We start from the raw sequence: 16,805 nt of genomic DNA, 5'->3' as shown, positions 1-16,805 counted from the left end.
GCCATGATTGGACACCCCTGCACTCCAGCCTGGGCAACCAAGTAAGACCCTGTCACTAAAACAAAACAAAACAAAACAGGCCAGGCACGGTGTTTCACACCTGTAATCCCAGCACTTTGGGAGGCTGAGGAGGGTGGATCATGAGGTTGGGAGTTCGAGACCAGACTGGCCAATATGGTGAAACCCCGTCTCTACTAAAAATACAAAAATTATCCAGGCATGGTGGTGGATGCCTGTAGTCCCAGCTGCTCAGGAGGCTGAGGCAGAGGGGTTGCTTTAACCTGGGAGGTGGCGGTTTCGGTGAGCCGAGATCACGCCACTGCACTCCAGCCTGCGCAACAGAGCGAGACTCTATCTCAAAAAACAAAACAAAACAAAAACCAACGAAAACCAACTTCTAAAATGCATTTATATACTCGCTAACCCTGGAACTTGGCTTCGGGAAGTCTTTCCTAAGTGTGCACAAAGAAAACAAGCTCAATGTCACTCAGCAGCAGACTGATTCAATAGTTAATGGTTTACCCGTTTTGGTTTTGGAATTTGATGCATGAGATACAAGGATCTCTGAGACATATTGAGAAAAAAGTACATTGGAGAAAAATAGTTATTTATGAATACGTAAAATAGCAGCTAACATTGAGCAATTTCGACTCAAAGAATGAATTTATTTTTTAATCCTCACATATCTGAGGAATGTACCATTATTCTACTCATTTTAGAGATGGGGCAACAGAAAGTAGTGTGGCGAGGGTCACATGGCTAAGTGGTAGAATCTAGGTTTGAACATGGTAGTCTGGAAGGATTCACTCTCAACAGTTACCAGGGGTGACCTCCAGGGAGTGGATATGAAAGTGGATATAGCCAGCCGGGCGCGGTGACTCACGCCTGTAATCCCAGCACTTTGGGAGGCCGAGACGGGCGGATCATGAGTTCAGGAGATCGAGACCATCCTGGCTAATACGGTGAAGCCCCATCTCTACCAAAAATACAAAAAAAAAAAAAAAAAAAAAAATTAGCCGGGCGTGGTGGCGGGTGCCTGTAACCCCAGCTACTCGGGAGGCTGAGGCAGGACAATCGTTTGGACCTGGGAGGCAGAGGTTGCAGTGATTGTGCCACTGCACTCCAGCCTGGGTGACAGAGTGAGACTCCATCTCAAAAAAAAAAAAAAAAAAAAAAAAGTGGATGCAGTACAGCTAGGCTGGGCATGGTGGCTCATACCTATAATCCCAGCATTTTGGGTGCTAAGGCAGGTGGATTACTTTAGGTCAGGAGTTCAAGACCAGCCAGGGCAACATGGTGAAACCCTGTCTACTAAAAGTATAAAAATTAGCTGGGCATGTTGGTGGGGGCCTGTAATTCCAGGTACTTGGGAGGCTGAGATAGGAGAATTGCTTGAACCCAGGAGGCGGGGGTTGCAGTGAGCCAAGATTGTACCACTGCACTCTAGCCTGGGTGACAGAGCAAGACTTGTCTCAAAAAAAAAAAAAAAAAAAAAAGTGGATACAGCTAACATGTCCAAAAAGCATCTCATATTTCTCTCCAAAATACAGTTTAGCTGTGAAGTCAGCTGCTACTATTATGTGGCCAACATTGTGCTGACAGGCTGTGCCCTGCAGCAGAGAGGAATCTTCTCTTTATACTTGTATATTGCTTGAATATTTTACAAGCTTAGAAACCAAATCCACCCACCCTTCTGGACCTAGTTAAAGGCCCTCTTTCATGAAGGCCGACATGATGCTTTCCAGTGACTACTGGGTCTCAGGGACTTGTGAAAGCAAAGTCCAAAATCTTATTCCCCCCGAGCGAACAAGCCGTGCCACTACATGAATCTCTCCTGAGTACCCCGCCATCATGGCCTTCCCAATCAACGCCATTTCCATCTACCCCTTGCTTGTGACGTGAGGCTGTTTCCTTATCTCCAGCACAGGCGGGAGAACAGCATCTACCCCCATGGGGTTGCTGTGGGGATTCCAACTCAAAGAACAAGGACTCTGAAAAGTACCAGGCAGGTTGCATGGGTATAATGACCGTTAACTGTTATCATTAAACTTGCCACCTGCAACCTAAGCCATCTCTTCCACACCTGTAACGAGCTAATAGAACATATGTCAAGATAACTTTTTTTTTTTTGAGATGGAGTCTCGCTCTGTTGCCCAGGCTGGAGTGCAGTGGTGGTCTCAGCTCACTGCAACCTCCACCTCCCACCGGGCTCAAGCAATTCTCCTGCCTCAGCCTCCTGAGTAGCTGGATTACAGCCGCACACCACCATGCCTAGCTAATTTTTGTCTTTTTTTTTGGTAGAGATGGGGTATCACTGTGTTGGTGAGGCTGGTGTTGAACTCCTGACCTCGTGATCCACCTGCCTTGGCCTCCCAAAGTGCTGAGATTTTTTTTTTTTTGAGACAGTATCTCACTTTGTCACCTAGGTAGGCTTCAGTGCAGTGGCGAAATGCAGGTCATTTCAGCCTCAAACTCTTGGGCTCAAGTAATCCTCCTGCCCCAGTCTCCCAAGCAGCTGTGAGCACAGGCACAAGCCGCCATACTCAGCTATTTCTTTTTTTATGGAGATGCAGTCTTGCATTGTTTCCCACGTTGGTCTTGAACTCTTGGGCTGAAATGATTCTCCCACCTCAGCCTCCTACCACGCCTGACCAACTGAAGATTTTTTTTTTGAGATGAAGTAATGCACTGTCACCCGGGCTGGAGTGCAGTGACGTGATCTCGGCTCATTGTAACCTCCGCCTCCTGGGTTCAAGTGATTTTCCTGTCTCAGCCTCAGCCTCCCCAGTAGCTGAGATTACAGGCACCCGCCACCATGCCTGGTTAATTTTTTTGTATTTTAGTAGAGATGGGGTTTCACTATGTTGGCCAGGCTGGTCTCGAACTTCTGACCTCATGATCTGCCCATCTCAGCCTCCCAAAATGCTGGGATTACGGGTGTGAGCCACCACGCCTGGCCTTTTTTTTTTTTTTTTTTTTTTTTTTTTTTTTTTTTTACATTTTTATGATTAATACAAACATCATGTGGGAGTTTATGAAATTTGTAGAAACTAGGTATTTCTTGCCTGGGGCTGGCAGCTTTCCCCTTGATTCCTGAGGGGTCCTCTGGGTGACTTAATCTCTGCCATTAGAGGTACATGGTGGAAAAGTTGGAAGCTTCCGGGGATTCTACAATTTTGTTTTTATCAATCCAAACCCACCTGCTCCCCCTTGTGACCCAGGCTGCACATTACAGTCAAGAATGTAATTAGCTCAAAATTTAAAGACCATGTGAAATTCATGCAGCAATGTAACTGCTGACCGACACCATGATTGCACTAAAGGTGGCCAGACATGGATCCTTTCCGAAATGCAGCCCGTCTCACCTCTGGTGGGAGCACGTGATGCAGGGTTGAGGAACGGAGGCCCTCCTGTAGTAGAGACCAGTTTTCTCCCCAACTGACTGCTGCGGGATTGGAATAGGAGAGACTGATTTATTGAAACATCACACAATTTACATAAAGAAGCAACAGGAGCAAGAGTGGGGTGAACTGGAACGTGCTTTGGCTGCATCAAGGCAAACCTGGTCTTCCAATAAAAGCTCTGACCCGTAGCGGCTGTGGGACTTGGGGCATATTAAGCATCACTTTTGACTTCCTTTTATTATTATAATTCTTGTCACTGAAAATAGCCACTATTTAGCTGAATTACCCATTAGACAACTGGAGCCAGAAGCTTCTACACACTCTAGAATGTAAACAATTTAACTCTTGCTGCATCACCCAGAAAAAATGGTGGCAGGAATGGTGAGAGAGAGGAGGAATCTCTGAGTTAAGAGTCTCAAAGGAGATTTCTTCAGGTCTGAAAAGGCAACTGGTAGGATCATCCCATTCTCTCTCAGAAGCTTCTGAAGTGGAAGAAAAACAAGCAAATCCTAAAGCAAGTAACTTTATTATCATTCCTTTAAAAAGAACCAAGGAAAATTCACAACATATGTGAAACACAGCTGTGGTTTAGGAGGTAAACAAAGGACCAACACAACCCTGAAATGCAACAGCCTCTGAGTGGCTTGGGATGCATGTGACTGGGGTTCTGTTAAAAGGGCAGGCTCCTCCCTCCCAGCCCTGAAGCCCCAGGAACCTGCATTGAAAGACAAGCTCTCCTACTAATACTCAAATTGCAGGGTCTCGCCCTAACATCCAAGACTTGGTAACATCTCCTTTCTCCCAACACCCAGCTGGAACTCAACTAATCCTAAATGAAAACTCAAGAACAGCACACCAGATGCCACCTGTTGTTTGTCAGGGTCTCAAACTCCAGAGGAAATGCATTTGCCTGTCATGGTTTTCCTCTCTAAGGGCACCTGTCTGAACTTGGAGCTGTGCTTCCACTGGTGCCTCACGGGGCCTGGGCCTACTCTCAACCTGAAGTCACACTTTTCTCTGTAAGACATCAGGTGGGGAGTAAGTCCAAGAAGGTGGCAAGAGGCTCCCAAGCAACAGAGCATGCTCGTTCCTGGCAGGCATCTCCCACAACGCCCCAGAGGGCTGGCGAGGCTATGACAGCATAAGGACAGACAAAGGGCAGAGGGGTGCTTGGAAGTGCTCATCACTCAGGGGAGCTGGCAGGCCGGGGATGACAGGCAGCCTGAACAGTGCTGGAACAAAGACAGCCACCCTGCCCCTTGTCGAGCAGCTGCTTGTGATGGGAAGCAGCATGTCGGCACCACCTCCTTCGTCGCAGGAAATGTTTCGTACTGGGCCAATGACTTCAGTTTTCCTTGCCTGGAGATGCCTTCATGAAGAAAGGGGACAGGGAATACAGGCGGGCATGCTGCAATTGGCATCTCCGGAGCTGCCAAGTCTTGAGTTCACTTGGGGCCAAGGCACTCCACAATCCCATTCCCCTTCATGCCATCGAAGAAGAAGAAGTTGTTGTGAGGAGGGTCCCGCTGAGATAGGGCCTAGGGAGAAAAATGAAAAGAGGGTTTATCTCAAGGTGCTTTAAGAGGAATAGAGGGAAAAAAAATTCTAAAAGCAGTCTAGGGCAGTGGTTCTTAACTGGGGTTGATTTAGATCCCAAAGGGCTATTTGGCAATGTCTGGAGACAATTTTGATTGTCCTATCTCTGCTCTATCCCTTACAAGCTGTGTCCATGAGGAGATTATTTAACCTCCAAACATTACCTTCTCTACCTAACATGAGAATAAGAAATGTATTAACTTGGGTTAAACTATGTATCTCAAAAATTTAAAGCAGGCCAGGGCCAGGCACACTCACACCTGTAATCCCGGCACTTTGGAAGGCCGAGGTGGGAGAATCACTTGAGCCCAGGAATTCAAGACCACCCTGCGCAACATGGTGAGACCCCGTCTACATGAAAACTGAAATAGGTCGGGCGCGATGGCTCACGCCTGTAATCCCAGCACTCTGGGAGGCTGAAGTGGGCAGATCACCTGAGGCTGGGAGTTCAAGGCCACCCTTTCACCCAAGTAGTGAAACTTGTCTCTACTAAAAATGCAAAAATCAGCTGGGTGTGGTGGCACACTACTTGGGAGGCTAAGGTAGGAGAATCGCTCGAACCCGGGAGGCAGAGGTTGCAGTAAACTGAGATTGCGCCACTGCACTCAGCCAGGGCAACAGAGTAAGACTCTGTCTCAAAAAGAAAAGAAAAAGGAAAAGGAAAAGAAAACTGAAATAAATTAGCCAGGTATGATGATGCGTGCCCAAGGTGCCAGCTACTCAGGAGGCTGAGGTGGGAGGATCGCTTGAGCCTGGGAGATTGAGGCTGCAGTGGGCTGTAATAGAGCCACTATACTCCAGCCTAGGTAACAGAGTGAGACCCTGTCTCCAAAAAAAAAAAAACAAAAAACAAAACAAAAAAAAACACCTTAAGACTAAAGCAATGCCTAACACTGTGTTGTACCACCACTGGGCAACAGCAGAAATAATTATTCATGACTATTCAACTCAGAAAGGTGGCAGTTCTTAGGCTGTGGCCTTGATCATCTAAGGGGACACATTTAATCAAGGAGCACACTGATCCAGAAGGAGGATCTTCCATGAGGACATAAAATCGCTAGGCTTCCACAGGGGGTCAGGGCTGGGATCCAGAGGGCCTGGACAATGCTACTGAGCAATGGCAATGGTGATTATCTTGTGGGGTTACCAGACAGAGCACTTTAAAAGACAAGAACAGGGCTGGGCTTAATGGCTCACACCTGTAATCCCAGCACTTTGGGAGGCTGAGGCAGGAGAATCACTTGAGCCCAGGAGTTCAAGACCAGCCTGGGCAACATGGCAAAACCCCTTATCTACAAAAGACCTGTCTTTTGAGGTAGGGTCAGCCCCTGAAACAACATACTGACTCTTATGAGAAAGGGTTTACAATTGTCCACAAATTTTCAAACAGGTGCTTAACCTAGAAAGGATTGAAATTTTACCACAAGCCACCATTTAAAGAGAAGGACATCACCTAGGCAAGCTGCCAGGGCAGGGTTTAACGGTTCCCAGGAGCACCGTACCATCATTCATGAGGAAGGTGGCGCTACACATCCTGAACTGCTCCTCCTCAAACTCAGCACCAAACCCTTTTCATTTCCTCATCCATAAAACGGGGACAATCACATCTACTATATACAAATAGTGTTATCCAGCCATTTTTCCAGGGAAATTTTATTTATTTAAAATGTTTTTAATTTTAATTTTTTGAGACAGGATCTTGTTCTGCTGCCCAGGTGGGAGGCACATTCTCGGCTTACTGCAACCTCCGTCTCCCCAGCTCCCACAGAGACCCTCCCACTGCCTCCCAAGTAGCTGGGACTTTTGTAGACATGAGGTCTCCCCATGTTGCCCAAGCTGGTCTTGAACTCCTAGGTTCAAGTAATCCTCCCAAAGTGCTGAAATTACAGGCTTGAGCTACTGCACCCAGTCAAGGGAAAATTTATTCAGCATCTACTTTATGCCAGGTATTTGGCTAGACATTAAGATTCTGAGAAGGTCTCTGTCCACATGGAGCTTGGATCAGAAAGAAGTTTGTTTCTCTGGGCTCACGTATAAAATAGGCAAATAAAAAGCACCTGCTTGCTAGAGATTTTGGTGAGAATGAAATGTGACCAGGCTTGTAAAGTGCCTAGCACATAGTAAATTCTCAGTAAGCAGGAGCTGCTATTAATAGGGGCCAGGAGTCCTTTACCAATACTGGGGATGCCACCAACCCAGCCAGGTGGAAGGGTCCAACAGTCCACAGCTGGAACTCTTAGACCCTCAAACCCAAGATACAGGAAATGGTACGTGTTTTACCAGGAGCCTGGGATGGCTGCTGCTTTCACTATCACCTCTTTTTTTTTTTTTTTGAGACAGAGTCTCGCTCTGTCGCCCAGGCTGGAGTGCAGTGGCCGGATCTCAGCTCACTGCAAGCTCCGCCTCCCGGGTTCACGCCATTCTCCTGCCTCAGCCTCCCGAGTAGCTGGGACTACAGGCGCCCGCCACCTCGCCCAGCTAGTTTTTTGTATTTTTAGTAGAGACGGGGTTTCACAGTGTTCGCCAGGATGGTCTCGATCTCCTGACCTCGTGATCCACCCGTCTTGGCCTCCCAAAGTGCTGGGATTACAGGCTTGAGCCACCGCGCCCGGTCTACTATCACCTCTCTTACCATAGACAGGGAGACCTGCCGTGAACGGTGGGGATGGAGAGAAAGGAAAACTGCTATAAAGTTAAGGAAGTAGACATGGATATAAAATAGGGTATCTAAAAGGATATAAGAAAGGAAAGACGCAAAAGATGATTCCAAGGGAGTATACTTGCGCTTGCCCCCATCTCCTAGTGTTAAGCTTTCTATAGGTGCTTAGACAGTGCCTCAGGAGAGAAAGGCGAGTCTGAGGCCCTTAGACTGTAGGCCCCGCCTGCCAGCTGGCCGAAGGCTGACCTGTGATAAGTATGAAGGAGTACTGGGGATGAGGGCAGGGTATGGGGTGAACATGGGGCAAAAGGTAAAGTGCTTCCCAAGCAAGATGGGGTAGGAGGAGATTCCAAACACACCCAGCAACCAAGAATGCAGAGTACTCTGGCTATCTGGGATAAACAGAAACAAGATGCTGGGCACCAGCTGTCTCCAGCAGGCAGGAAGGAGGGGGCTGTGTGAGGATGGGGATGTGAGAAGCTACCACCAACAATGGGGTCAAGGCTACCTGCCCCAACCTCCAGTCTCCATCCCACATGAAAAATTTAGGGGGAGCCCCTCAATGGGATGTACAGAAGTGAGGCTGATGGTGCAACGGCAGCTGCCCAGGGGTCCATGCAGTCTCTACGTGACGGTGCCATTGAAGGCAACACCTGACACATGACTGCCACATGGTGAAGAGGACAGGCTCAGAAACCAGAGTGCCTGGGCCCAAATCCTGGCATCACACTCACTAGCCTGGGCAAGCAACTTCCTTCCTGCACCTTAGTTCCTCTTTTATAAACCAGGGATCACAGGAGTTCCTACCTCATAGGGCCGGTGGGAGATGAAATGAGTATCCATGTAAAAAACACTGTCTTTGTGTGGCAGACAGTGGGCTTTCAGTAAGTCTTGTCTATTATTATTGGTGGTGTCATCATTTTAGGCTACAAAAATATGTACATTCCCATTCACCACTTAGAACGTTCCCATTGCTGCACTCTTTCCCGCAGTTTGTCTACAGGGAGCCTCAGAATACTGCTCAAATAGTCCTCTGGGTGGTCATTACCCTCTTCTCAGATTGGGCATATAAACTGTAATTTTCTTTTCTTTTTTTTTTTTTTTGAGACGGAGTCTCGCTCTGTCGCCCAGGCTGGAGTGCAGTGGCCGGATCTCAGCTCACTGCAAGCTCCGCCTCCCGGGTTTAAGCCATTCTCCTGCCTCAGCCTCCCGAGTAGCTGGGGCTACAGGCGCCCGCCACCTCGCCCGGCTAGTTTTTTGTATTTTTTAGTAGAGACAGGGTTTCACCGTGTTAGCCGGGATGGTCTCGATCTCCTGACCTCGTGATCCGCCCGTCTCGGCCTCCCAAAGTGCTGGGATTACAGGCTTGAGCCACCGCGCCCGGCCTAAACTGTAATTTTCACATCACTCTGGATTACGTATAAAATTGAGCAAGGAAAGAGGTATGGCCATTGCACACTTTTCTTCCCCCTTCAAACATCTCCTCAGTGCCCATCACATAGAAGAAAGTTAGATTTGATCAAAGGAAGGAAGAATTTAGACCAGAAAGAAGGATCAGAAAAGAATAGACCAAAAAAAAAAAAAAAAAAAAAAAAAAAAAAAAAAGTAGCCTTAGGAAAATGGTGTAACTAACAAATTGAGCCAAATGTCTCCAGAATTTACAGACCCCAAGACAAAGTGTTAAGGGCTGGGTCTCCAAATTGTCCTCCTAAGTTCAAACTTGACATGTACATGGACATGGTCAATTATTTAACCAGGGCCGGGCGCGGTGGCTCAAGCCTGTAATCCCAGCACTTTGGGAGGCCGAGACGGGCGGATCATGAGGTCAGGAGATCGAGACCATCCTGGCTAATATGGTGAAACCCCGTCTCTACTAAAAAATACAAAAAACTAGCCGGGCGACGAGGCGGGCGCCTGTAGTCCCAGCTACTCGGGAGGCTGAGACAGGAGAATGGCGTGAACCCGGGAGGCGGAGCTTGCAGTGAGCTGAGAGCCGGCCACTGCACTCCAGCCTGGGTGGCAGAGCAAGACTCCGTCTCAAAAAAAAAAAAAAAAAAAAAATTATTTAACCAGGCATGACTCTGCTCCACAAGAAAGAGGGAAAAAGCCTCACCAGAGTCCACTAAGGCAGCCAAGAACTTGCAAAAGGCAAACTTAACATCTTTGGGCAACTAGGAAAGTCCGCAAAGAATGTACAGTATGTTTGGGGGTATGGGATAGTTTTAGCACCCAAATGTTCCAGAAGACCCTCAAAAGGCTGTGCTAGTTACTGGTTATGTGACCCCGTATGAAATGCTTCCCTTCTGAGAGAGACACTAACACCTACCTAACAGGGTCACGGGTCATCCTGTACAGAGCCTTGAGGGGCTCCTGGTGTGTTCATGGGGACACAGACATCAATTTCTCTGCAAATACCTACAGTGTGTGGGTTAAAAAGAGGGAGGCTTGGCCGGGTGTTGTGGCTCACACCTGTATTCCCAGCACTTTGGGAGGCCAAGGTGGGCGGATCACGAGGTCAGGAGATCGAGACCAACCTGGCTAACACGGTGAAAACCCGTCTCTACTAAAAATACAAAAATGAGCTGGGCGTGGTGGCGGGCACCTGTAGTCCCAGTTACTCAGGAGGCTAAGGCAGGAGAATGGCATGAACCTGGGAAACAGAGCTTGCAGTGAGCTGAGATCGTGCCACTTCACTCCAGCCTGGGTGACAGAGTGAGACTACGTCCCCCCGAAAAAAAAAAAAAAAAAGAGGGAGGGCTTTGATGCCATGGTGATGAATGGAGATAAACTGTACAGAGGTTAAGAGCACAGGTTCGACCGGGGGCGGTGGCTCAAGCCTGTAATCCCAGTACTTTGGGAGGCTGAGGCAGGCGGATCACGAGGTCAGGAGATCGAGACCATCCTGGCTAATACGGTGAAACCCCGTCTCTACTAAAAAAATACAAAAAACTAGCTGGGTGTGGTGGCGGGCGCCTGTAGTCCCAGCTACTCGGGAAGCTGAGGAGGCAGGAAAATGGCATAAACCCGGGAGGCAGAGCTTGCAGTGAGCTGAGATCCGGCCACTGTACTCCAGCCTGGGCGACAGAGCCAGACTCTGTCTCAAAAAAAAAAAAAAAAAAAAGCACAGGTTCTGGAGCCCCTTTCATGGGCCCCAGTGTCTTCCTCTTAAGTGGGGATCATGATAGTACTCACTATAAGAGCCATGAGAAGCAGAATCCCTGACTAAAACAACAGGCACTGGATAACTAACACAGTTAGGGGAGAACAGATCACACCTTCGAGGCACTATGGCCAACTGTGCGCTGAGCACAGAGCAGGCACTCCAAGGTCATTTGCTGAATGGCCACCTGGATGGGCCAGAGAAAATGGGATGAGGTGGAAATGGGTAGGGCATGAAACAAAGATGAATGGGGTAAGAGAAAGCAGGCAGTTGTCTAAGACAGTTTCCATTCTCTCTGTCAGCACATATACAAAGTCATGGTTAACTATTTTCTGCTCCACAGTGATGTTTTACCTTCACAATTTCCTGTGCCAAAATCCCTCCAACCACCGCACACACTGGGGCCATCTCGGAGAAGCAGTAACTAAAAGAGAAGGAAGACAAAGAAAATGGAGCACTGGGAACAGAACTGTGACCATGACATCTGGAGAAATTCAGTAGTAGACTCTCCTGCATAAAAACAACTTCTAGCAGGAGGGCCCGATTCAGACAGCAGTGTTAATACCGGCATCTAGGCATGAAAACGAAATCTGAGCCAGGGGTTCATAAGTGGTTGGAAAAGACCTTTGAACTTTGGCAACCAGAAATTCTTTCACAATACTTTTATTTTTACCTTTATAAGTTAAAGGAAAGACTATATCTGTGCTTCCTATATCTGTCCTAGAGATATCAGATGTTTCAGCGCCCTGGTCACATTCTCGCAATTCTCTTCTTACCCATAATGGGCAGTGGGTTCTATATGCTATTCCCAGACAAATGTCAGCGAGCAGGCCTGTGTTAACATGTAGGAGGCAAGGGAAATTTGAGGTCTGAAATTAAAGTATGAGGGCAGAAAAAGTCTTCACAACCCACATAGAAACCAGCCCTTCTGGGCCAGGATGGGGCATCCAGAGGACAAATTTTAGATGACACAGTCACCTGCCCCTCCAAGTCACCCATCCTAGTGAGCAAATCACTTTATTCCACCACTTCCCCAAAGGAAGTGTGCTCTGCCAGCTGAACACAATGGTGTGTGCTCACCAAGCACACTGGAACACAGACAAGTGAAAGGAAAAGCCTCCCTACAGAATACTACCTCCAGTCTCCCCAGTTTGGTGCACATCCTTCTAGACATTTTTTTTTTGGAGACGGAGTCTTGCTCTGTCGACCAGACTGGAGTGCAGTGGTGTGATCTCGGCTCACTGCAAGCACTGCCTCCCAGGTTCACGCCACTCTCCAGACTCAGCCTCCCAAGTAGCTGGGACTACAGGCGCCTGCCATCACACCCAGCTAATTTTTGTATTTTTAGTAGAGACAGGGTTTCACCATGTTGGCCAGGCTGGTCTCGATCTCTTGACCTCATGATCCGCCCGCCTCGGCCTCCCAAAGTGCTGGGATGACAGGTGTGAGCCACCGCACCCGGCCCCTTCTAGACGTTTTAAAAAGTGCACAATCTAAGTGGGTATAATTAGGCCAGGCTTGGTGGCTGATGCCTGTAATCCCAGCACTTCAGGAGGTCGAGGCAGGTGGATCACAAGGTCAAGAGATCGAGACCATCAAGGCCCACTTGGTGAAACTCCGTCTCTATTAAAAATACAAAAATTAGCTTGACGTGGTTGGGGTGCGCCTGTAGTCCCAGCTACTCAGGAGGTTGAGGCAGGGGAATCGCTTGAACCTGGGAGGCATAGGTTGCAGTGAGCTGAGACTGCACAACTACACTCCAGACTGGTGACAGAGCAAGACTGTCTCAAAAAATAAATAAATAAATAGGTGTAATTTTAAACCCAAATATTATCAACTATTACTTGTTCTGTTCTATAACCTATTGAGGGACATTTAAGCTGTTCAACACTGTAATCATATGTCTTGACAAAGACACAGGTGTTGAAATAATTCCTTAAGGCAAATTTCTAAATATAGCAATGTTAGGTTTTCATATGTATTGCCAAAATGCCCTCCCAAAAAGTTGCATCCATTCCAACCCCCAAGAGCTGTGTCCGAAGGCACCTCCGGCTCCTCATGCCCTGGCCAGGACCAGCACATTCCCATTTTGTTCATCCAGAGGTAACATCTTCCTGTTTATCAAGGTCCACTACAGAGCTCTAAAATATATGGAGAACTAGGGCTGGGCATGGTGGCTCACACCTGTAATCCCAGTACTTTGGGAGGCTGAGGCGGGTGGATCACTTGAGGTCGGGAATTCAAGACCAGATTGACCTACATAGTGAAACCCTGTCTCTACTAAAATACAAAAATTAGTCGGGCGTGGTGGCAGGCGGCTGTAATGCCAGATACTCGGGAGGCTGAGGCAGGATAATTGCTTGAACCCAGGAAGCAGAGGTTGCAGTGACCGAGACGGCGCCACTGCACTCCAGCCTGGGCAACAGAGAGACCAGAAAAAAAAAAAAAAAAAAAACACCTCCCATTCCTGGTATAATCTCATTTTGGTCATGTTGGAGGAATAGTTCAGCCTGGCCAATATGGTAAAACCCCGTCTCTACTAAAAATACAAAAATTAGCTGGACGTGGTAGTACGTGACCATAGTTCCAGGTACTCGAGAGGCTGAGGCAGAAGAATCACTTAAAGCTGGGAGGCAGAGGTTGCAACAAGCCGAGATCACGTCACTGCACTCCAGCCTGGGTGATACAGCGAGATTCCAGCTCAAAAAAAAAAAAAAAAAAAAAAAAAGAACCTTGGCCCGGCACAGTGGCTCAAGCCTGTAATCCCAGCACTTTAGGAGGCCGAGACGGGCGGATCACGAGGTCAGAAGATCGAGACTATCCTGGCTAATACGGTGAAACCCTGTCTCTACTAAAAAATACAAAAAACTGGCCGGGCAAGGTGGCGGGCGCCTGTAGTCCCAGCTACTCGGGAGGCTGAGGCAGGAGAATGGCGTAAACCCAGGAGGCGGAGCTTGCAGTGAGCTGAGATCGCGCCACTGCACCCCAGCCTGGGGACAGAGCGAGACTCCGTCTCAAAAAAAAAAAAAGAACCAAATAGGCCGGGGCAGTGGCTCACGCCTGTAATCCCAGCACTTTGGGAGGCCAAACCAGGTGGATCAGAAGGTCAGGAGATTGAGACTAGTCTGGCCAATATGGTGAAACCCCATCTCTACTAAAAATACAAAAATTAGCCGGGCGTGGTGGCACAAGCCTATAGTCCTAGCTACTCAGGAGGCTAAGGCAGGAGAATTGCTTGAACCCGGGAAGCAGAGGTTGCAGTGAGCCAAGATAGTGCCACTGCACTCCAGCCTGGGTGACAGAGTGAGACTCTGTCTCAAAAACAAACAAACAAAAGAACCAGATAATAAAATATTCTCAGCTTTATGGGACATATGGTCTTTGTTATAACTATTTAACTCTGCTGTGGCACAAAAGCTGTCACAGATAATATATAAATGAGTAAGTGTGCCAATAAAACTTTATTTACAAAAAGAGGTGGCAAGCCAGTTTGCCAAGGACGATTCCAAATTAAAAGAGATACAAGTGGCTCACACCTGTCTATCCCAGAAGTTTTGGGAAGCCAAGGCAGGAGGATGGCTTGAATCCAGGAGTCTGAGAACAGCCTGGGCAAGAGTGAGATCCCTGTCTCTACAACAAAAATAAATACATATTATCATTTAACTCAGGCAGATGTGTTTTGTGTACTCTCTTGTTTGTATTATGCAGTACATAACTTTAAAAAAAACAGGAAACATAGCCTGGTGAACATAGCGGGACCCTGTCAATTAAAAAAAAAAGAAAAAGAAAAAAAAATTTAGCCAGGCTTGGTGGTACACGCCTATAGTCCCAGCTATGCAAGAGGCTGAGGTGAGAGTATCACCTGAGCCCAGGAGGCTGATGCTGGAGTGAACTATGATGTGCCACTGCACTCCTCTAGCCTAGGCAACAGAGAGAGACCCTATGAAGAAGGGAAGAAAAAAAAGGCCGAGAACGCTGGCTCATGCTTTTAATCTCAGCACTTTGGGAGGCTTAGGCGGGCGGATCATGAGGTCAGGAGATTTAGACCATCCTGGCTAACATGGTGAAACCACGTCTCTACTAAAAAATAAAAAAAAAATTAGCCGGGCGTGGTGGCAGGTGCCTGTAGTCCCAGCTACTCAGGAGGCTGAGGCAGGAGAATGGTGTCAACCTGGGAGGCGGAACTTGCAGTGAGCCGAGATTGCACCACTGCACTCAGCCTGGGCGACAGAGCGAGACCATGTCTTGAAAAAAAAAAAAAAAAAAAAAAAAAAAAAAAAAAAAAAAGCCATCATTTAAAAATAGGCAGCAGTTTACAAGGTGCTTTTGTAACACTGGCACCGTGAGGTCAGGGGCTGATGACACTGGGCAGACTTGGATCTCATGGTAACTCATCAGGGCATTCATCTCTTGGTGGAGGAACGACAAGTTTGTGAGAAGCAAGTGTTTCCTCTGCTGTGCTTCACAGCAGGAAGAAGGACTGGGTCACGCAGGGCTTCAGTTCCAACAACCCCAGCCAGTCAGCCAATGGAAAGCAGCAGCTGCTAAGCATACCTGGGGCTGGGTGCTGGGCCGTGAGTGTGCAGCCAAGTGACTAATTTGGGCATTCAAAGTGATGAACGGTCCAGCTCTGCATCACCGGCCAGTAGAGTTGAAGGCCCTGCTTCCCAGAAGAGGAAAGTCACAGCCTAACGAGCTGCTGGCTAGTCTTCTCTCCAAAGTGGTTCCTTCCCTGCCCACCCGCTTTGGGAAAACTGCATTCCCATGTCTCAGTTTCCTGTGCTCAGGCACTGACGCTCTATTGCAGCCTTTTTTTCCTTCTTTTTTTTTTTTGAGACGGAGTCTCGCTCTGTCACCCAGGCTGGAGTGCAGTGGCCGGATCTCAGCTCACTGCAAGCTCCGCCTCCCGGGTTCCCGCCATTTTCCTGCCTCAGCCTCCCGAGTAGCTGGGACTACAAGCGCCCGCCACCTCGCCCGGCTAGTTTTTTTTTGTATTTTTTTAGTAGAGACGGGGTTTCACAGTGTTCGCCAGGATGGTCTCGATCTCCTGACCTCGTGACCCGCCCGTCTCGGCCTCCCAAAGTGCTGGGATTACAGGCTTGAGCCACCGCGCCCGGCCTGCTGCCTTTTTTTTCTTATTTTGAGACGGAGTCTCGCTCTTGCTCTGTTGCCCAGGTTGGAGTGCAGTGGCGCGATCTCGGCTCACTGCAGCCTCTGCCTCCCGGGTTCATGCCATTCTCCTGCCTCAGCCTCCTGAGTGGCTGGGACTCCAGGCGCCCACCACTACACCCGGCTAATTTCTTGTATTTTTAGTAGAGACGGGGTCTCACCATGTTAGCCAGGATGGTCTAACTCTCCTGACCTCATGATCCGCCCGCCTCAGCCTCCCAAAGTGCTGGCATTATAGGCGTGAGCAACCGCGCCCGGTCTCTATTGCTTGCTTTTTAAGTAAGAGGTGTCTGATGGCCTCTTGAAGTCTTTCTGTAGACAGGCTGCAAGATGGCCTGACACGGGTTAGGGATGCCGGCAAGAAAACAAGCTGTTGTCTTGCAGCTGAGCTGTCTTTCTAGATTGCCTACTACCTCTGGGGAGTGGGGTGTGCTCACTTGAGCAGGAAGAGTTGTGTACAAGTTTCTGTTTCCCTCATCTGTCTGTGTTCTGCCTGCAGTGTCCTTCAGTTTGTGTTCTTGATTCTCTTTTCAGAGAACTTTGTTGTTTTTCTGATTGCAAAACTAACAGATGTCCATTGCCAAAAAGTGTAAAATGGAAGAACAGAATCCCTGGTAATCCCAGCCACTAACATTTTGGGGTCTAGCCTCACAAACTTTTCTCTGTATATTTACATCTTTTTCTTGTTTCAAATATCAAAATGGGCCAGGTGTGGTGGCTCACACTTGTAATCCCAGCACTTTGGGAGGCTGATGTGGGTGGATTACCTGAGGTCAAGAGTTCAAAACCAGGCTAGCCAACATGGCGAAACCCTGTC

General features: G+C 48.2%; 1 protein-coding gene across 2 annotated transcripts in view; it reads right to left on the bottom strand.

Moving 5' to 3' along the window:
• Positions 1 to 3,911: 3,911 nt before the first annotated feature.
• Positions 3,912 to 16,805, bottom strand: part of SAE1 (SUMO1 activating enzyme subunit 1) — a 90,539-nt gene continuing 77,645 nt past the window's right edge. The window contains exons 8-9 of one of the 2 annotated variants that reach the window (XM_010377411.1): positions 11,174 to 11,243; positions 3,912 to 4,942 (exon numbers count right to left, since the gene is read on the bottom strand). In XM_010377411.1, the coding sequence (XP_010375713.1) occupies positions 4,850 to 4,942; positions 11,174 to 11,243 (163 nt within the window). In that variant the 3' untranslated portion in view covers positions 3,912 to 4,849. The remainder of the gene's footprint in view (positions 4,943 to 11,173; positions 11,244 to 16,805) is intronic. The other variant, XM_010377412.1, reaches the window with a different exon arrangement.

This window comes from Rhinopithecus roxellana, chromosome 12, assembly GCF_007565055.1.
Source record: "Rhinopithecus roxellana isolate Shanxi Qingling chromosome 12, ASM756505v1, whole genome shotgun sequence".
In the NCBI taxonomy this organism is placed as follows: Eukaryota; Metazoa; Chordata; class Mammalia; order Primates; family Cercopithecidae; genus Rhinopithecus; species Rhinopithecus roxellana.
The sequence above is the reverse complement of the archived record's forward strand: the minus strand, read 5'-3'. Positions and strand labels throughout refer to the sequence as shown.